Source organism: Thermobia domestica, chromosome 1, assembly GCF_964235325.1.
Source record: "Thermobia domestica chromosome 1, izTheDome1.hap1.1, whole genome shotgun sequence".
NCBI classification, from domain to species: domain Eukaryota; kingdom Metazoa; phylum Arthropoda; class Insecta; order Zygentoma; family Lepismatidae; genus Thermobia; species Thermobia domestica.
Window position 1 is genome coordinate 186,135,103 of NC_137454.1, and position 22,284 is coordinate 186,157,386.

At 37.1% G+C, this 22,284-nt stretch overlaps 1 protein-coding gene across 1 annotated transcript in view; it reads left to right on the forward strand.

Annotated features, from left to right (window-relative positions):
- The window catches only part of LOC145666831 (uncharacterized), a 120,680-nt gene that overhangs the window by 92,177 nt on the left and 6,219 nt on the right, over positions 1-22,284 (forward strand). The window contains exons 16-17 of the mRNA XM_081734407.1: positions 2,752-2,805; positions 15,090-15,195. Of these exons, the coding sequence (XP_081590533.1) occupies positions 2,752-2,805; positions 15,090-15,195 (160 nt within the window). The remainder of the gene's footprint in view (positions 1-2,751; positions 2,806-15,089; positions 15,196-22,284) is intronic.

A 22,284-nucleotide genomic window follows, 5' to 3' on the forward strand; every position in this document is an offset into this window, starting at 1 on the left:
ATAATTAAAGAAATAGGTATTTAAAGAATTAAGTTTCCTATATTACAAAGTTACTAAGAAAGGGACATCACCCAATTGTCCAGCTCCGATTTCAATGAAACGTTGATTGCTGATAGAGGACATGTATGCATTACTTGTGATGACAGAAATGTTTGCCATGATGCATGTTTTCTATTTTTTAATAATTTTTAAAGGTTTTGATGTGGTTAATAGAGATTACTACAGAAGTCCGTTACTACCCTTTGTAAACGGAGTGTTAATGAAAGATCAATCATGTAGATATGTATAGGACCTAGGGGGAAGTCGTATGGTACGTATAACCTTGACGGCAGCCATCTTGAAATCCGCCATTTTGAATTAAGGTCAAGTTTTTTAAATGGGAATAGGGTAATATGAATAGTATAATTTCGGGTAGAATTTAATCAGGAAGACAATGGTGAAGTTAGTTTTAAGATAGGCTCATTTGGTGAAAAGTTACAGGCATATTAATTGTTTACTTACTATGTGCGTAAGTCCCTTACCTCCGCTTCTAACCCCCGTATTAGTGATAATAAGTGGATAAAGGTTTCGGTAATACATATTATGCCTAGAGGGAAGTGATACGATAAGGGTATCATTGATGGCAGCCATCTTGAAATCCGCCATTTTGAATTAAAGTGAAATTTTGAAAACTGAAAACCATAGCATGTGGCACCAAATTTTAATAGTAAATTTTCCCCAGAAGCCAATGGTATGCTTATTTTTGTTCTATAGTTAACCAATATGAAGTTATGACTCTTCTAATGTGCACGAAACGTCCATTATTCGATCTTTCAAACTGGCAACACTCCTAATTTTCACTGCATGTTTTAAGATTCCAACTGGCACTTTGCAATTGTTTCCATGGCTCATGTTTTCTAAATTGATTACATTTTTTAAGAGTTGCGATTTGTCAGTTCATGAATAGTGTTGGGATAAGCATCCAGCAATCTTTCTGAATTTTGAAGACTTGCCATGTAATTATTAATTTCATAGGCAATGTAGGGTCTAATTATTTATTTCCTATACCTGCCCTTCAAAAACTCGTTTACTGACATGAATCATCGCAGAACGAAAGAACTCCAACTTTGCATTCAGGTAATACCGGAGACGTAGCTTGTAATGGATAGTAGATGAGACGAGAAATAAGTTGAAAATTCACTTCAAAAAAGGAAACGTAATATGATTGTTGTGTAAATCAATGGTCTTTTGTTTTGTTTTATATTTATTTGTTGATTGTATATTTATTTATTTATTTTCTATGGCAATATTTTAGCTAGTCAGACAAAAATGTCATTCGTTTTCTAGCGATTGTTGTCGATGGTTCATGTTTGTAAGATTTATAATCAGTATTGATCGGGAACTCGATTAAGTTACACCCCTTTATAAACAAGTTACCTGTTTTCATATTTTGTTCATGGCACAAACAGTGTGTTGGGAACAGTCATATTATGTCTCTTTGATATTTTCTATCATTCGTGCTGATCTTTTAAAGTTCTATTTATTAAAAAAATACCGTTTGTCGTTTGCGCAACATGTAGGCTACATTCATGATAATTTTGAGTTCGTGTTACACCAATTTCTTATAATTTCATTTGTATTTCTTTACATCATATAGGTCCATAGGATCCTCATGTACTCTGGGTTAAAATAAATAATTACACTGCCTAGGAAATTAATAATTACATGGCAAGTCTTCAAAATTCAGAAAGATTGCTGGATGCTTATCCCAACACTATTCATGAACTGACAAATCGCAACTCTTAAAAAATGTAATCAATTTAGAAAACATGAGCCATGGAAACAATTGCAAAGTGCCAGTTGGAATCTTAAAACATGCGATGAAAGTTAGAAGTGTTGCCAATTTGAAAGATCGAATAATGGACGTTTCGTGCACATTAGAAGAGTCACAAATTCATACTGGTTAACTATAGAACAAAAATAAGCATACCATTGGCTTCTGGGGAAAATTTACTATTAAAATTTGGTGCCACATGCTATGGTTTTCAGTTTTCAAAATTTCACTTTAATTCAAAATGGCGGATTTCAAGATGGCTGCCGTCAATGATACCCTTATCGTATCACTTCCCTCTAGGCATAATATGTATTACCGAAACCTTTATCCACTTATTATCACTAATACGGGGGTTAGAAGCGGAGGTAAGGGACTTACGCACATAGTAAGTAAACAATTAATATGCCTGTAACTTTTCACCAAATGAGCCTATCTTAAAACTAACTTCACCATTGTCTTCCTGATTAAATTCTACCCGAAATTATACTATTCATATTACCCTATTCCCATTTAAAAAACTTGACCTTAATTCAAAATGGCGGATTTCAAGATGGCTGCCGTCAAGGTCATACGTACCATACGACTTCCCCCTAGGTCCTATACATATCTACATGATTGATCTTTCATTAACACTCCGTTTACAAAGGGTAGTAACGGACTTCTGCAGTAATCTCTATTAACCACATCAAAACCTTTAAAAATTATTAAAAAATAGAAAACATGCATCATGGCAAACATTTCTGTCATCACAAGTAATGCATACATGTCCTCTATCAGCAATCAACGTTTCATTGAAATCGGAGCTGGACAATTGGGTGATGTCCCTTGTAAGTAAAACATCCAAGCTGTTATGAATGTGTTTAATTTATAACTTACATTTTCATAAGAAAAGTATATATATTTGTTTATAAACTGAAATACCATATTTGTATTTTTAGGACATCAAGTTCTGTGTGATGAATCTGGTAGAAAATGTATTAAAGAAATTGAAGGTAGGTTGCTATATTAATTTCTAAATTTTTGGTATTTCTGTTAAATTGAAGATTAATTGCTTTAAGAAAAGTAATAACAAGTACTTTAGTAATTAGATAAAAATAACAATTTAATACAATAATGAAAATTGCTGTACACATTGAGAAATGTTGATGCAATACAAACTATTAACAAGATGGAAAGAGGTATATATTAATGTCTCCTTAATTTAGTATTTTATGAATATATAAAATTCATTGAAGCTTGAACTTATTTGCGAACCCTTGATTTGTACGAAGGTACACTGTCAAAAAAAGACCAAAATACTGACCACTTAACCAATATCTGGTTTGTCAATTTTATCGCAGGACAGCAGCAATCCGATTTGGCATGGAAGCAATGCAATGACGTAAAAGGCAGGCAAGCGGAGGATTGGGGGAAGCTCAAAACTGGGCAAATATTTATTTTCAGAATAAGGCAAGGAAAAGAGTTTCAGCAAAGTAAAGATCATAAAAAATACCTCAGAAATTTAACAGGACAAAACCGACTCACCAATCCTAGGATATTGTTAGCTTCAAATCTATTCTTTTGAGGACATTGTGAAAACCTTTGCAGCCAAAAGAGCCCGGAAAGTTGAATTTTAATTCCATATTTTTGTGTTTTCATTAAACTTACATCAATTTAAGAGATTTGTAAAATGTCCGAATGTAATGCTCGAGACAACAGCTTGATTTGTAATCATAATTATATATTCCATTCTATAGAATAGACTGTTGATTCATTCTACACTTATGCACATCAAAATATAATTCCAAAAACATTGTGATTTGTAGTTATTATGATAAGACTAAGGATATGTCAATTTTGCTACTCTCAGATTATTTGGCAATCAAATACTAATTAGTTTGGTGTTTTATCTTGTACTGAAAATTAAATCATGTACTGCGATTTCGAAATTAAGCTTTACCTCTTTAGGAAAAAATGAAATAGATAAATTACTGTGTAATGCAAATCAAAGCAGGTGTAGTCGGGGAGCGTTTTGGTTTGAATGGCCGGGGAGACGCTAAGGCGAGTTTTTGCCCTGGGCGACAACTATCCTAGTTGCGTCTCTGAAGCAAAGATACTTTGATAGGCGGCTGGAGCCATGGCACACCATATTTGCACACGCAAGTAACCTAATCCTGAGAATTCCGGAGAGATAAGGTCAGATCTGACGTTCCATGATGTCCTTAAAGTTATCAATTGGGTTAAGATCGGGCACATTTGAGGGCTACTGCAGTAACCTAAATTCACCACTGTGCTCCCCCATATACTGCCGCTCAACGTTCCCCTTAGTTCCAAGGAGTAGTGTCCTGCAGAAAAAAAAAAGCATTCCCAACTGGAATGGCAAACATGAATGGATGTACATGATCAATAATGACCCGCCGATAGCTAGAAGCCATTATGGTGGTCTCCACATGCAACACCGCGGCTAATGTGAATGTCCCCAAATCATAATGAAGCCTCCACCGGCTTATCGTCATCCTACTATGAACGTATGGAGCAGCTATTGCTCTAGACGACAAAGAATTCTGACCCGGCGATGTGATGAAGGCAGTTTCTAGATTCGTTGTGCCGTTGCTCTGCAGTTCAATGACATTTGGCACGTGCACATTCCAATCGTTACCGATGAGCTCTGTTAACATTTGTACATGTATTGGACTTCGGCTCTGGACACCCATATCTAACACTGTAGGACGAACTGCGTGCTCATACACACTTACGCTTTATTAACTGTTAAAATTTGTTAAAGTCTGCTACTAATATGCCATAGTTCACATTACGTTTTGTTGTGCCAATCTCGACAATATACAACGTCCTACATCTTTAATGAGGTGTGGCTAACCTGTGTCTTGTGATTTGGAGCTAGCTTCACTGCCTTTTCTCCAACTTCGAAAGATATTAACCACGACAGCTCAAGAACACTCAATAAATTGCTCTATTTCCGAGATGCTCGTTCCCACACACAAAGCCCGAAACGACTCAAAACGACACAAAAATGCATGTCTTCAAATTTGGGCATACTTCAATGTGTACATATGAATTGCCTTCTAATGGTGGACATAAAATATGTCGATTGTTTCAGTGGCGGCTGTTGGACGTTAAAAGTGGGGGGCAACACATGATCTGAATATTTGATATCAATGTTAGTTTTCCTGGTTACTTGTAACATGTTTGACGAAAGGTTGTATAACTATTAGGATACTGTCTTTTTCAGTTAAAATACCGTATATCTTGTTTGATATTTATTAAGTAAATTGACAAGAGCAACGCAAGTAGATACTAGCCCTTTGTACTCTTAAACAACGAAGTTGTAAGAAGAGATTTGATTCCTTGCTCATGAATATCTGTCTGGAAAATTGAGTGATCAGATTAGGGTCCTATTTAATAACAAATTTGCGAAACAAATAAACAGAAAGGATAAGATTAATGAAATAATCATAGTAATGAATAATTAATAATGAATAATCATAGGTTTGCAGAAGTTATATTGAAACTGGAAATTAACGAACAACTTATATTTTTAATTCCACTCATGCTATTATATGTATTATTACTCTTAGAATGACAGTGAATACTACCAGCATATGCTACGATATTTAAAGAAATACTTTTGCAGCTTCCCGAAACATGTTCTCTGCCAAACACGTTGGCTGTCGTGTTGGGCCGATGGGCCCAACAATGAACTTTCCTACTTTGCCGCGTTGGTCCGATGGGACTAACATTGTAATATTGAGTTTATGACTCTATTACCAGCCGTTGGCTCACAACTAAAGCTACTTATTCGTGCTGTCGGACCAATACGGCGCACGAAAGTATACCGGAACTAATGGCCTGTAAAAAAACTTTTTTGCTTACTAACTTTATGGGAGGAGGATTATAGCAACCGGTGAATATTTCAGTGAGAGTCACACAATACTGCATCAATGGCGCCTGGGGCTCAACCAGCTAATTTTAGCCGGCAGTTAACGTGTTAAGTACAGTTTTCACTTTCTTGGAATATATCAAAACTCAGCAATACGTAGTCATTCCACATTTCAGTTATACCTAGAATAATCCTAAAACCTAGAATTATGCTGAATTCACTAAATTTAATTGTGTATACAAAACTGTATATGTACGCTCCTCAACTCGTATATTACACTGCAAAATTAGTATTCCTCACTGAGCTCTTTCGTGGCTAAGAGGTTAGCGTACACGCCTTTGACGTGAGAGATCCGGGCTCGATTCCGGGGATTCGGGGGAGCTCACGTGGTTTGGACTCCACGTTGATCATTAACTCCACGTCTCATATAACTTCGCTGCTGAACAGGATGTTAAACTGAAAAAAAAAAATATTCCTTATTATTAGAAAGAAAATACATTTTAGGAACTGTCGATTTTTGTGCAATTAAAGAATAACTTGTGAAGGATTTCTTTTCGTGCAAAATGTTCTCAATTAGTTCCAGAGCGGCTGACTAACATATCGATCCCTTGCAAGAAGAAATGAAAGTACGCTCGAATTGTTGCGCTCCAATAGGTTAAATTTTGGGCCATTTTTAGTGGCAATTCAAACACAATTTCTGTAGCTTTCTAAATTCCACGGGAAGACAACAAATACGTACTCATGGAACGACAAATATTTTATGGCACCATTTTTATTCTATGAACTAATAATACATACAAAACTTTATATTTCCAAATTAAACTATATACATTAATGGGTAATTTCAAAAAAGTGGGGGGCAACTGCCCCCCTTTTCCACCCTCCCCCCTCTAATAGCCGTCCATGGATTGTTTGACATTACGGATATGTCCGCCATGAGCATAAAAAATGTGAGCAACTATAGTATGTCAAAATGATCTACTGCTTTGTTTTCATTAGTTTTGACGGATTAATATGTTATGTTTTGATCACTGGGACAATGTTTGAGATGATATAATTGTATGTCAAAAATTTATACACGGTGGTTGTCGTTTGTCTCCTGTTATCAGTGTTACCAATGTAGCATTTTGTCGCTTGATTTAGAAATTTTTAAGGATATTTTTATCAAAAACAATTGGTTCATTTATATCGTTAGAATAGAAATTTATCACCTTTTAAATGTTGTCTAGTGACTAAACTAGCATTATTTCCACTAAAATTAATATTTCTAGCGTCTTCTTGCAGTGTTTTTAGTGACAGTATTATTCACGTTGTTAGCAGTGTGTTTAGTATCATTACGACATGTGTGTGTGCCCTATTACGGACAGGTTTGAGATATATTTTTATGCCATATCTTGTCCTTCAAGCTCTGTGTGCAGCTAAATGGCCGTCACAATCAAGCCGCTATCAAACTGATATACTCCCGACTTTCCCCGTTCTACGCACAAACATCACACTAACTGATTGAGTGGGATCACTGTCACCGTGCGGAAAGTTGTTCTGTTGTGTCTGGTGCCTCTTATGTTAGACAACAAATTCGTTCAAATTGTGACAGGTGGTCAAAATTTCTAGCTGCTTAGTGTGTAAAAATACAGAAATAAAACTTGACTCTACCTTCTATGAAAACGATATGATAAAACTATAGTCACAAATGTCTTCTAGGAATCCTATTTTCTACTATTATTTTAACGCAATAGAAAAAGTTAAAGGTAGTAAGTTATGTTTGGTTTAATACATGTTTGTTTAAAACGTCTTGGATAATTATTCATAAAAATGTGTATTTAGATACTAATATCTTACATTACTTTCCTTTCCTTTGGGCTTTCACACACTTCTCACAATAGTTCTCCCACTGTTGCCAACCTCTTTTCGAATTGTGCGTAGCTGGTCCATCGAATTCTGCATGATATCTTCTCTGGACTGAAACTGAAATGTCTAGGACATTTTCAACTTGGGGGAAAATCATGAAATGGAGCCATGTCAGAAAAGTAGAACCAGGGGAAGCATATGTGTGTTGTATTTGGCCAAGAAAATATATGTCAAATATTTCACTCCTAAAGGCCTGAAGCCTTTGTTTAATCCCTGAAGGCCTATCAAACCTTGTGGATCGTTTTCACTTGGATTATCCACGCTTGACACAAAATTAACGCAGTAGCATTGTTAAGGTGTTTCTGTCATGTTGTCAGAAACCAAATTCCGATGCAGCTCACTTACATCTCCTCACTCATCGGCTATCTGCCAGCGACTGAGTAATTCTGCAACTTGGAAAAAATGGGCATTAGGATCACCTACATCCATGTATAAAATTACGTCTCCCTAACCGCATTTGTTTATATCAAAAAAATGTAAAGACGAAAACATTTTGAGGAAATTTTGTATTGAAAATCTGCTTTATTAGTAAGTCTCGTCTATCATAACGCTTGTATCAGTTAAGGTCCTGAAACAAAAATCATCAGATGTCAGCCTGGGGCTCACAGTGGACTAAATTGTAAACTTGTAGATGGCTTGCTACAGACCTTGAAATTTGTAAGGAGGGTTAACTACACAGTAGTGGCCAGACCTGCTACGTCCTCCCTTTCATATCGCCCCCAAAAGGCTCTTCATTAACGAAAATAAAATGAATATTTCCCGAAGATATTTATATTTACTTCCTGGAATAATACACAAAATAATTCACGTCTTTTGCGAATCTTTAATGGTTCTAACTCTTCAAGGAGTGTGTAAGATTGATTCATCTGAAGTTACAGCTACATGTATATTGCCGCGACACTGCCACTGTCTTAAGTAAATTAATGTCAAACTAAAAGAGCACTTTTGTTTGAAGTATCCTATTTCAAAATTGTCTTATGTTGGGTTGTTAATATGAGATCTCTATGCAGGAGATATCTATAAATAACATTACTATATTTATGCTATTCCAAATCAGAACACTTTGATCTTGCGGGGGAGTAAATTTTTCAAATCGGAAAACTTTTGTGGTAGGTTTAGTTCATTCCTTTCATCCATAGAAAATAGTTAACCAACGTAAGAGCCAACATATTTATTTCATGCATGTTGAAGTATCGGTATTGATTAGCTGAGTTATGAATTTAGCAAAGTTTTGCAAATTTTTATTAAAAAGATGCAAAATTATGATACAAAACGAGCCACAAAGGTGCAAAAGTTTTCGAAAAAAGTCCAAATTTCAAATGTAATTTTACAATATGAAATCTCAAAATTCATTAATGTGTTGAAAGTCTCCCTAAAACAAGTCTCAGGTCACAATGTTATTACACACATTGTCAATTGTTGTGTCGACAAGTCACAAGTCGAGAAAACTGTTAAAACAGGTAATGTCTAATATTTTAATGCTTATTCCAGTATGGCTATACGTCCGGTACTAAGTAAATATCAGTATGTAGAAGAATGTTAGGGGTCAACAGATACAAGTGATGCATGTTTTGTTTGTAGTTCGTAATTTAAGTCGTTGTTTGTTGCAAGCTTTTCAACATAAGCGTATTTAGCTAAACCCTATTCTAGTTTCTGCTTGGTAATGGCCTCCAGTGTTTCCTTTCATTAATCAGGCGGCGTTTAGTCTATCTTTCTTAGGGCACTGTTCCTTCAATTTTTCTTTATACGAAAGCTAAATATTTCATTTTCCTAAGGTGCTCTCATTTGAAACAGTCTTCTCATAATACTTCTCCAAATATGTTCCAGAAATATTTTGAAAACTGGACGGATTTACACAGAATTTAGTACTAAAACTGCATCAAGCTTGTGTAAATAAATACTTAAGAACTTACTTGATCTCAATATATGGAAGTATAGTAAAATGGTAATTTATAGCTTGGTAGCAAATCCATGCATTTATGAAACTCGTACATTCAATCTCCTCCAAGCAGCCACTATGATAACGAAGACAACAGTGAATGGTTCCCTTATATTTAGTCTAATGCTACCTCTTAGTAATTGAATAGGGTTTAAATGGGTTTATGTCTTCTTTGAGTCCTTAGGAGTGTTGTCCTTCAGATATAGTGAAATAAATAGAAATGACACTATTACCAATCTTATGTGGAGGAAAGCAAAACCTGTAATCAAAATTAGTAATTATTTCAGAAGATTTTCTCCGGGCGCAGTTTCAATACATTGGAGGTAGAAAGTAGTGTTACAAAAATATTGGGAATCCACATTGAGCACGGTAAGGTATATGGTTGCCGGGGTAACTTCTTGGCTTCGAGGTTAAATTCCCCTGGGGCATCCCCTGAAATCATCACTGATCAAAATCGATCAGAGTAATGATCGCAATACTATTATTTGAAACAATACAAGTTAACAAAATGTGTATTAAATGCACCTGAAGCAATTGACTATTTGTACCATTTTTATTGTATCTGTATTTGAGGAAGTAGCTATAGTGTGTGTTAACTGACACCACGAAAGTATAAACAATGTTATGATAACATATAATTTCATGTAAAAGCTACTTGTATGTTCTACATGCGTATAATATATGGAAGGGCAAGCATAAATAGATTTTTAAATACAGTAGTGCTGTGTGGCAGAGTGTAGTTAACACGGTAGTCTACCTATGTAAAAGTAGCACATCGTGCTAATACCGGATAATGGCCAGAAAAGCAGAAAAATAAGCACTGGCTTACCTACGTGTTACGATAGGTGCTGAAAGTAGTTTCTGTAAACGTCGAAACAGTTCTTTGCACATCGCAGCATATTAGCTTATATCGCCAGCAGCTCTTTATTCCGGATTGCACCGGATAGTATGCATAATGATTTCCTGCAGTTCAGCCATGGTTTGGATATTATTTGTATATAGCTTCTGCTTTTAACATTCCCAAAGTTAGAAATCACATGAGGACGAACCCTGGTCACGAGGCGGCCTCAAGCTCTTGCTTACTGTGCGCCCTTCTGTAAACAATTTATGCACCAACGCCAGGAATTAGTTTGATATGTGACATTTGGCTCCACAGTATTAGAGGTAGGAGTATAGTCTTTCTTGTGGTGTCAATACGTCGTAAAACTATTGCAAGAAGCCATTTCCCTGTTCATAGTTGATTCAAAGAACACTAGACTCATTACATGAGTATCTGAAAGTGCGTACCAAACATTAAAAGATATGGGTTCTCAGCAACCAGACTCGCGTGTTCTAAGCATTTCCGTAAGCCGGTTAAAGGAGCCACGTTTGGTGGTTTGTCCAAACGTCCGTCTGCAACCATTACCAGTAACCAATTACAGTACGACCTAATCAGCACATAGATCTACTGTATTTGTTCACTATCACAATTCGCTGTTACGTGGGAAGCACTACCTTCTCGAAACGATTTGTTTACCAGTGCTGAACAGGTGGGGAGTTGCATGTAAGGAACTGTACATTGGGAGACACACTGGCGTCAAACAAAATTATTCAGAGAACTACGCACAATTATTTGCTCTCTGGTATTCCCCGGCTGAGTTACCTTTATGTAGGTCATTCTGTATAACATAGGTTGAAAACTGCGTAAATTATAAAACTTGCTCGCGTTGTTTAACGTAATGCGGAGCCTAAATATTTCAGTTCTTGTGAAAACAAAAAGTTTAATTTTAAAAATCCAGAGAAACATGAGCCCTATTTTTAGACAAAAGAGAAAATATATGGATTTGTATCTATTTTGAAACTCACAGTAAATGTACACATTTCTGACATACTTAAAAATCCACTGCTGAACTACATAATATACGTCTACATAAGACTATAAGAGAATCAGCGATGCAACTAGACTAGTCACCCGGGGCAAGAACTCGTCTTAGTGCCCCCCCCCCATGACCAACCAAGCTAAAACGCTCCCCGACTACACCTGATATTTGTATCACACAGTAATTCTCCTATTCCATTTTTTCTTCAAGTGATGAATCTGGTTATTTAATTTTTAGTACGAGATAAAACAAAAACTAATTAATATTATTTGATTGTCAAATAATCTGAGAGCAGCATGCTTGACATATCCTTATAGTCTTATCATAATAACTGCAAATCACAATGTTTTTGGAATTACATCGGGATATCTTAAAATCGATGTAAGTTAAATGAAAACACAAAAAGCTGAAACTAACATTTAACTTTCCGGGCTCTTTTGATTGCAAAGATTTTTACAATGTTCTTAAAAGAATTAATTTTGAAATTAATTTATGCTCTATGAATATGATTCTAGGGTTGGTGAGCCGTTGTTGTCTTGTTAAGTTTATGAGGTATTCTTTTATGATCTATAATTTGCTAAAACTCTTTTTCCTGCCTCATAGTGAAATAAATATTGCCCAATTTTGCGCCTCATCAATCCAGCGCCGGGGCACTAGTCCCATTTGTCCCTCCTTAGTTACGTCACTGAAGAGAATGGGCCTACAACCTAACGTAGAATCCAAGCTACATGTCCTACTGCTTGGAATCTAACAAAGTTATTTCGAAGACGCATACATTAAATTATATAGCCACAAAAACTATATATGGTGGGTCAGAAAGTATTCGGCATCAAGAATGATTATCATTGTTTTAATTTGTTACCATTCTTAGTACTTGGTAATTGCTCCGTTATTTTTGATGATTCACAAACCTGTTTGGCATCGAATGCAACAAGCTGTCTGTGATTTCGCGAGAAATTTTACCCCATTCTCCTAATAATGCACTTTTCAGGTTCTGTTTGTTAGAGATGTCATGTTTGTGAATGTTCTGTTGCAAGCACTGCCTTAAATTCTCGATTGGGTTAATTTCGGGTGATTGTGGTGGTGTTTCCATCCAACGAGTTGTGTTACATAATAACCAGAGCCGAGTATTTAGGGCTGTATGTTTGCGGTCATTATCCTATGTGAAGATATATTGGGAAGGGAGACCCATTTTTTCCACGCTTGGAGGAAGATGCGTCTTCAGAATGTTGATGTGAGCCTTGTGATCCAACGTCTCTTCAATAAAGCATAAATCACCCACACTATTTGCGCTCATACAACTCCATACCATAACAAATCCCCCTCCATGTTTCACAGTGGCTGTCAAATTTTTCGCATCTAATTCTGCATTCTTTCTTCACACTATCACACGTCCGTCCGACTTGAAGATATTAATTGTACTCTCATCGATAAAAATGATTGTTTTCCCAACTCATAACTCATTTTTATGCTCTTTCACGTACGTCAATTTCTTTTCCTTGTTCTCCTTACTTACATAAGATATTCGACGGGCTGTTCTCCCCCTTTCCCCCTATTACGAAGCACATTTCTGATAATTTCAGCAGACACAGTCACTTTTACATCACGTTCCACTTCAGCTGCTAACTTAGGCGCACTTAATCTTGGATGTTTAGCCATTTGACGCACAATGTTTCGTTTTGCTGTCATTGAAAGCTTTGACGGGCGGCCGCTTTTCGGTGCATTATCTACTCTTTTTGTTTTCTTATACCGGTAAACAATGTTCTAAACCGTTGTTCTTGGTCTCCGAATAGTTTTACTGATTTTCGCAAATGATTTCCGTTCCGAAGCAGCTCTACTAAAATCTTCCTTTCTTCCTAAGTTGTTTCCGTCGCTTTTCTCCCCATTCCTGCTTCACGAAAGGCACTACCTTACTGCTGTCCACTTTGCTACAACTCGAGTATCTTGTGTTCAAAGACACACGGGAGCTCGAGGGTGGAACCAACTCAGAGGGCGAGCATTCATAACAAGATGTTTGCTCGTCCAATACTTATTTGGCGTTGAATGCTGCCCGAACTCTGCAATATTGCTGATCTGTTGGAAAACAACGTAGCATATTTCAATTGTCTGGATGTGTATGCCATATACACATATACATGAATATCTTTCACAAGTTTTACGATCACATGTAACATGGTTGTTCTACTATTCCTACTTTGGCTCCTACCTCTTTTCCGACCAATACTTATTTGAGCCACTATATATATATATATATATATATATATATATATATATATATATATATATATATATATATATACAGAAAATTATAGTTCGTTTTATTTCTTCTTCCTAAAAATAAAGCTTTAAAAGACACGATATAAAAGTGTGATAAACATAACAATTTTTCTAACTTTCTTCCAGATTACTTTCATGAAAATTTAGGAAACCAACAAAGATCTGTCGCTTTCTGTGGAGGTCTGTGTTCCAATGGCCCTCACAACTCAAGTTGAATGCAAATGGAAATAAGGCGAAGGTCAGTTGTTGCTTTGCGCATATGCAACATACTACCTGGTTGTGGCAGTTCAGTTATACCGTGAACTTGTGTAAGGACAGAGTGAACACGGGACCTTCACAGAGCATCATAACGGCGTGTATGCTGTGTGAATTCAAACTAGGGTCAAACACCCCTAGAGTGGGACGAAAGATATGCCAGGTCTTTGGTGAGGGTGTCAAGACTGCAGCGGTGGTTTAACAGGTTTAAGGACGGTGACGAAACACTCGAAGACGCAGCTCGTGCCGGAAAACCAACACATGTACAAAATGGAGATTTTCTGGCAGCGACCAGACATGTGAGGAACTTGGACTACAATTCAATGTGAGTGGAGATACTATTGGGCAGCACCTCCATCAACTTAAGAAGCACTACAAGTTGGGTCGATTGATCGACATGATTTGACTCCGGTCAAGAAGGCAACGCGAGCAGACACCTGTGTTTCTTTGCTGCCTCGTCTGAGCAAGGAGCCATTACTGGACAGAGTGTTGACATGTGATGAGAAATTAGTCCTGTACGAAGCTCCACGGCGCCGTCATCATTGGTTAGCATCCCATGAGCCAATTCCAAAAAGCCAAAAACCAGCACTACACCAGAAGAAAGTCCTCTTGTGTGTTTGGTGGACTGCTCGTGGTATCGTGCATCGGGAACTGCTACCAGCAGGTCAGAGCATCAATTCAACTGTGTACTGGCAGGAGTTGAGCCATGTTCATGAAACACTCAAAAATTTGGAGCCAGCACTTCTGAAACGCAAAGGACCCCTCCGATAGAGGACAACTATGACACCATTCTACGACTTGGATGGGAAAAAGTGTTGGGTCCGCCATACTCCCGGACATTGCACCGACCTATTATCGCCTGTTCCATTCCTTGGACAGTCAACTTAGAGGACGCCAGTTCAAATACCTAGTAGAGGTGGAAAATGCACTTGTTACCTTCTTCGTTTCACGGCCTACCAAGTTCTACAGCGATGGAATCCATGGCCTTCTAGAACGTCGGCAGAAGTCTCGATGGTGATGGGGACTATTTTTGATCTTCCAGATACCTCTTAGGTTATATCGTCTTAGGAGGCGATGTTCGAAGGTGGTGAGTGAAAAAGCGACATAACTTTCTTGGCTACCTTTGTAGAACATGCCTTATATATATTAATCCATTTTCAGATCAGCTTGAGCCGGTTAACACATATCACTCAAAAAACTATGGACTCAACTGCAAGTGTGACTTGTCATGCCTTCAAATGGATTTTCTGAGTGTTTTGACTATAAGGTAAATATATATAGGTCTATATACTAAGTACATGTGATAAGAAATTCAGGAGTTAATAATGAACATTTAACAGTGATATGTTACTTTATCGATTGAATTGCATTTTGTGTAACAGAAGAAAGATGTACTTCGATCTCAGGAATAGATAAATACGTATTGTTTGTATATACACATACGTAGGTATGTATACCAAAATTTCATCTATATTGTACCAGGAAAAATTCTGCAACACTTGCTTCAACAGTCACACAGCAAAAAATGAAATGTTGAAATAACACAAAATGACTACCGTACCACTTTATCGTGTTACTTGTGTGTCAATTCAACACCAGCCACATCGCCTTCAGAGTATATCAGAAATACCTCGTTACTGGCTGTAAGTATTTGCATTTTATTTTATTGTTTGGTATGAACAAAGTTTTGCGAAACATATTTCCCATTTATGGCAAGCAACTAATAACCTTCGATGTTTTCTGTAATCGGTCACAATAATATTATTGAAAACCTGTGAATCATCTGACAACAATTACATAGATAGCTGAGCTTCCATCTGTTTTCTTTATCTGTTATTCTTGTGTCTTAGCATATATCAACATAAGATGGCAGAACTGTTGCCTATGTAACTGTTGTCAGATGAATCACATGTTTACATCAATATTATCGTGACCGATTACAGAAAACATAGAATATTATTCGTTACTTGGCATAAGTGCCAAATATATTTTGCAAAGCTTTGCTCATGTTAAATGATAAATACCAGTGCAAATTATTTCAGGTAGTAACTAGTTATTTCTGATATGCTCGAAAGGCGATGTCTTGGTGCTAAATTGGGAACAATGTCACACCTATTTAGACACTGCAGTAAATGCGCTCACAATGTCTAGTAAGCAATACGAACTCGATCGAACAATCACTGCACTTACTACAGCCCTTCAAGACGCAGCACAACGTTCCATTCCAACAATCGAAGTTCAGTTACACAAACCTAAGTTACCTCCGCAATATTTACCATTTATTTCAGCATTCCGAAGAGCTTTCCGTGAATATTTTGCTACGGGTAACCTTGAAGCGCTTCGGCTTCATCGCCAATACCTAAGGATCACTCATAATTATATCGTTGCGTTTGAGAGACGCCACTGGATTAAAACTTGCAACAAACTAGCTAATGAAACACATCCTACAAAATATTGGCGCAAGTTCCATCAATTAACCGGTAGAGTATCTAGTACGGCTTACTCTATTGTTCATAATCATCAAGCAGTCCTTACAGATGCAGAAATGGTTAATATTTTTACTTCCTATTTTCAAGATATATTTACACTCTACCCGGTTGGCATACACCAGACCGCTTGCAACCAACTATAAACCGACATACCGATGCAGCTTCTATTTCCTTTCGCCCGTCTGCTGATCATGATTTAGAGCCAAATAATCCTCTAACCATGCCGATTGACCCCGAAAATATTAGTAATACACTTAGAGGTAAAAGCAATACTGCACCAGGATTTGACTCTATTACATATGTACTCATCAGACAAGCGCCTCACTCTTTTCTACTCTTTCTTAACACCATCTATACCTTCATTCTGTGAACTGGATATATTCTACTCTACTGGAAATACTCAAAGTGCTTCTCTTTCCTAAACCAAAGAAATCTCCATCAGAAGTCACATCCTATCGTCCTATTCACCTCACTAGTTGTCTCTGCGAAATCTTGGAAAAAATCTTTGTCCGTCGCATGCACGACCATCTTCACTCACATAATCTTTTTTCCAATACACCAAGCTGGATTTCGACCAAATTTTAGTACTCAAAATCAATTATTCAGTCTCAACACAGCTATTTACAATCAATATAATACAGGTTTTCCTTTTTGCCTTGTAACATTTGATTTCGGAAAGGCTTTTGACAAAGTTTGGCACCCTGGCTTACTATATAAACTTCGTAACTACCTCCTGCCAACTTCGTACATCCGCTTCATACACTCCTTCTTAATAGGACGACTAGCTTATATCTCAATCAATGGAACCATGCAAGTAGCCATTGATGCATTTGTGCGATGGTGTCATGTTTGGAGGTTGAATATTAACTCTTGAAAAACACAAACTATAGTTTTCTTACCACGTCGACGTCGTTCACGAGTACATCGAAACCCGAATCTACTTTGCCTTCAGGTTGATCTTACGCCTATTCCAGTTTCAAGTACTATTACGTATCTCGGTGTCATTTTTGACACTCATCTTACCTAGACTCCACATCTCACCAAACTCATAGGTCAAGTGCAAAATCGTCTTAATCTTCTCAAACGATTAGTAGGCACAACCTGGGGATTAAGGGCACATACCGTTCTCAATACATATAAAACCTTCATGCGGAGTACATTAACCTATGGACATACAGCCTGAGCATCTGCGCCCCTAAAATTCTATCAAAAACTTACTATACTAGAACGCCATGCTATACGCCTAGCATACCGCATAAGCCTACCGCATCCAACACGTCTACTTTATGAGATGATCGATTTTCCGCATTATTAACGCACCTGGAACAACTTCGTATACGTTACATCAGTAAACGTTTGACACAGCCCCATCCTATGATATTTGATATACTCCGCTACGACCGTGACAACGATGCACTACCAACTTTCATTGACACCCCTCTCCAACACTTCATGACATTATATCATTTACAATTAGATGATGACATGTTGGACCCCGAAATCTGTACAATCTACCGACCGCATGAACTTTCATCTCATATCTATCCATCATATGCACAGTAATACCTATTAACAAGGGCCTCCTCCGTCTTCATCAGTTCCTGAATCGCCCCAGGAACAGAAGATAACTTTGTCTGAACTAACATAACCTTGTGATGTGACGTCCAAAGCACTGCATTTCATCCATTCATTACATTTGTTCATTTTCTGTACTGCAGCCCTCAACTTTCTTTTCCTCTCATCATTTGCGTTTATGTAATAACTGGCAATATTCACTTCCAGTCATTAATCTATTATAATTATAACACAACATAACATGCTTGTGTTATATATTTATTTTATTTTTTCTCCTGGAATCATTTCAATCCATGTATGTTTAATATTAATGTGATGAATAAAGAAATAATAAACCTGACAACCCTTAGACCACCTACATTTCCATAGAGACAATTGATCTACATTACAGCACTTACCCGAAGAAAGGGCACAACCCTTTAAACGGGACAACGAACAAAAAATCTTGCTACTGAATTAACTCAAGTAACACGCTAAAGTTGTAGTCATTTTGTGTTGTTTCAACACCTCATTTTTTACAGCAGAATGCTTACTCGAGGATTGACAAGAAGCAGAATTTATAGAAAAAAAATAGTTTCACAATCGAAACATATATGATTTTGTAAAATCCAATAGTCGGTCAACGAAGAAACCCACACACGTGATTATTGTCCACCTCAAAATGCTCTTAGAGCGATCCGGTACTCAACGCACCAAAAATCCCGCCGTGACCCATAAACACAAAGGAAATGACATATCGATTTCTCCGGTCTTGTTTTGTTTACACTAATTGTTAATTTATATTTGATGTCATATCAATTCAAAGAAAGCACAAATTCAAGGAAAGAAGTGTGGTAATCGAATGCTTAAAGAAGTGTGGTAATCGAGTTAAGTAGTTTTCTGTACAGGGGTTTTACAATAAAATGAATTAAGCAGACAGAAATACTGCAGATGATATTGAGAAAACGTCCAGTTTGTGTTGTTGTGTACATACAGATGATACTGACAGAGATACTGGTGACCTCTTTGATTTTCAAAGAGGGGAAATATGTTGAGGTTTGGTTATGTGGCGCGAGTATGACATAAATGGCAAATGTTTTGGGTCAATCAGCAGGGCCGGATTTAGCATTTTGGCGCCCCTAGGCCCAATAATTTTTTCCGCCCCCTAGTCTGGTTAAAGTTACTTTCCTAAAAACCTTTATTAAAAAAGTATATCAGGCCTATATGTTTTGCTTGAACACCACTCCACGATGCAATTTTATCATTGCAAGTTTTTTGAGGAATTTACTTGGTTCTGGGCTTAACAAAATACCGTTAATGTATTAACAAAAGATTGGTGAATAACTTTGGTTTTGTTCAACTTAGCCATTTGGGCAAATAAATAAAAGAAAATCTGTAATATATTATAAAATAGTTTTAATCTCAGAAACATAGCTTACATGAAGTATTTTGATAACGTGACACAAAAACTGTGTTTTAAAGTAAAACTAGATATTTTGTATGTACAAATAGTAAATCGTACTATTATAAAAAATTACATTTTTGAGATAAATGTTGTAACGGAGTTGTTGCATAATGTTGAAAAATAGTTTAACTTTACCAACAATTATTTGTTCCAATGAACTTCAGAATCAGAATGCTTTATTAGCCTGATTTTTTTTAATCAATTCAAAAAATATGTTAAGTTATAGCTATTTATTTTTATTTCTAGATATTTTTTTAAATTTTTTTCTCTCGGCCGTGCGCCCCCTGGGAGCTTGCGCCCATAGGCCCAGGCCTACCGGGCCTATTGGGAAATCCGGCCCTGTCAATCAAGGTCCCCCAAGCGCGCTTTGCCGATCCTTTCTCTATCCTCAACTGTCTTGAACTGCCCTTGTCCAACTGGTTCACAGGTTTAGTTTCTCTGAGATCCGGGTGGCGGTTTCCGGTTAGTCGAAGGTAGGTGGAGAATCCTGCCCAGCTCTCGTGAGGCCCTATTTTCTTTACTTTCTCTCCAGTGGATTTATGTGCAAATATGTAGTTATCTAAATTGTATACAATATATGATATCGATATCAAGTATTCTTTGAATTTTACGTCCCACGGTTATGCCAGTTAGGCTAAAGGAGACGGTGATGATGAGTAATGAATGAAATGGTGGAATGAAGAAAGTGGGAGGAAACGGGAGAACCCCGAGGAAACCCACGCACACGGTGTTTGTCCACCACAAAGTTCACTTGGCGGGGGCTGGGTCGATATCAAGTAGAATACACGACAAATCTCTTTATTGAAACAATAAAGGACCGCTTAATTTATCAGAGAACGTGCGTACCTATGAGGGTAATACATAAAAAAAAACAGCCATAGCTGCTGCTAAAAGTTCAGTTACAAATATAGAATATTCACGCAGGCTAGACTATTGCATAAGAATGTCTACCACTGCAACTAATTGCCCACCACTACCTAGTTAGCAGGGATGACGTCAGAACAATTTGGAACATCAATTTGAGTTGGCTTCCAGATGGGAGATGGGACAGGTTGAGTATTCAAAATAACATTCACAACATAGTAGAATAAAGTCTTTTGTAAGACACAATACACTAAAGTAAAGCTTCATTTGTAAATGGAGTAACAAATACAAGTTATCCAGGGAATGTTTGTTTATCTCGGTGAGAGTCCAGTAACAATGAAATTAGACATTGGTGCATAATATTCAAGTATTTTTCATGAACCGATAAAGTTAGTCTGTATATCAACACAGATTTCTAAATACCATACATATACCAACACATTTGATGGCACTACTTATATTTACTAATGCTTACTTGAGAATTACTCATATTAATAGACAATTTAGCATGTAAAAGTTGTAGTGCCAACAATAACTTTGTGGCGCACTAATAAGTATCGTCATTGTAATACATCATAAACTTTACTATATGTCTAACATGAGTTTGCAATTCTAATATCGTAAAACGCTACACAATGAGTGGTGACAGTGCCCAGCCCATGGGAGTGTAACAAAACGAAACGCTCAATCCCCACATCGAATTCTAATTAATGTGTATGCAGCAACAATAAGATGTGAGTGTACTCTTGGTTCAAATCGATCTTTCATGAGCAAGATCTGTTACATGTGGTAAGATTATACCATACATCGACTTACAATGTTGAGTTCATTCGTTACGGTCGTAAATAACACGTACAGTTTGTGCGTTGGAACTGTAAAAAATAGGAAAACTATTAATTCTTGATAGTTCTCAAGGTTTCCTGCATCATCCAAGACCAGCAAAAATGTAAGATCCGCAGTATCATATTCTGTATAATCATCAAATATGGTGGTTGCTTTTTGATGTTATGGGCCACAAAGTTCTGCTTTATAGTGGATCCTGTGGTGACACTTATCGGTCGCGTCACTAACTATGATTATTTCGCCACTTTAAGAGACTGTGTGCATTCTTTGGTCCAGATGTCGCTCCCAGTCAATAATGCCATTTTGCAGGATAAGAATGAGTTCATTCACATAGCTGGAGGTGTTGTGGTGTGATTTGATGAACATCGGGATGTGAAATATTCCCTCGCCCAACCCATTCCCGTATCCCTAATAGCACAATTACATAGCAGGCATATGCCTATCATTTTCCCTCAGGTACATGGGAATGTGTCCAGTATGTGCCTTATGTATCTCTGAGAGAAATCACATGAATGGCAAGTGATAGTCACAGTCTATGTCCGCCCCTAGGCACATGCCTGACATATATCTGGGGAAGATGCCTAGTATGTTCTAGGTATGTTCCCCATGCTGTAAGCGTCAATGAACCACACAATTACTGCCCCAAAATATGTTAAATCGCCTATATGCGTAATGTGTTTACATTAACATGAGTCTAAACAACACTTTAAACAAGTAAAAAAAATGTACCCTAGAGTGAGGGCGAACCACCAACCTTTGGATTACTAGACGCGCGCCCTTCCGACTCGGCCACGAAGGCGATGAAGAGAACGTCACTTGTAGAGAGGTAAATTGTTGAGGTCTTTTGAATTTTGCTAATCAGAGTGCTCCTTTAACCCCGTCTATTCGACGATAACCGTTTGAGATCAGATAAAATCTACGTGCCATGTAATTTTATAACAAAATGATGAGTGGCTATTTACTTTCTTCAATATTCACTTTCAAATGATCGGCGACAGTTGCCGTCTAATAAAGTTGAGCGTTTGTTGCTTCTAGTACACAATCGCTTAGAAAAAGAAGCAAGAAATGCATCAAATGTGGAAAATGAATTTAGAAGAACTAAATGGCACATGCCAAGCACATCTTGTGCTGTTAGGGTATC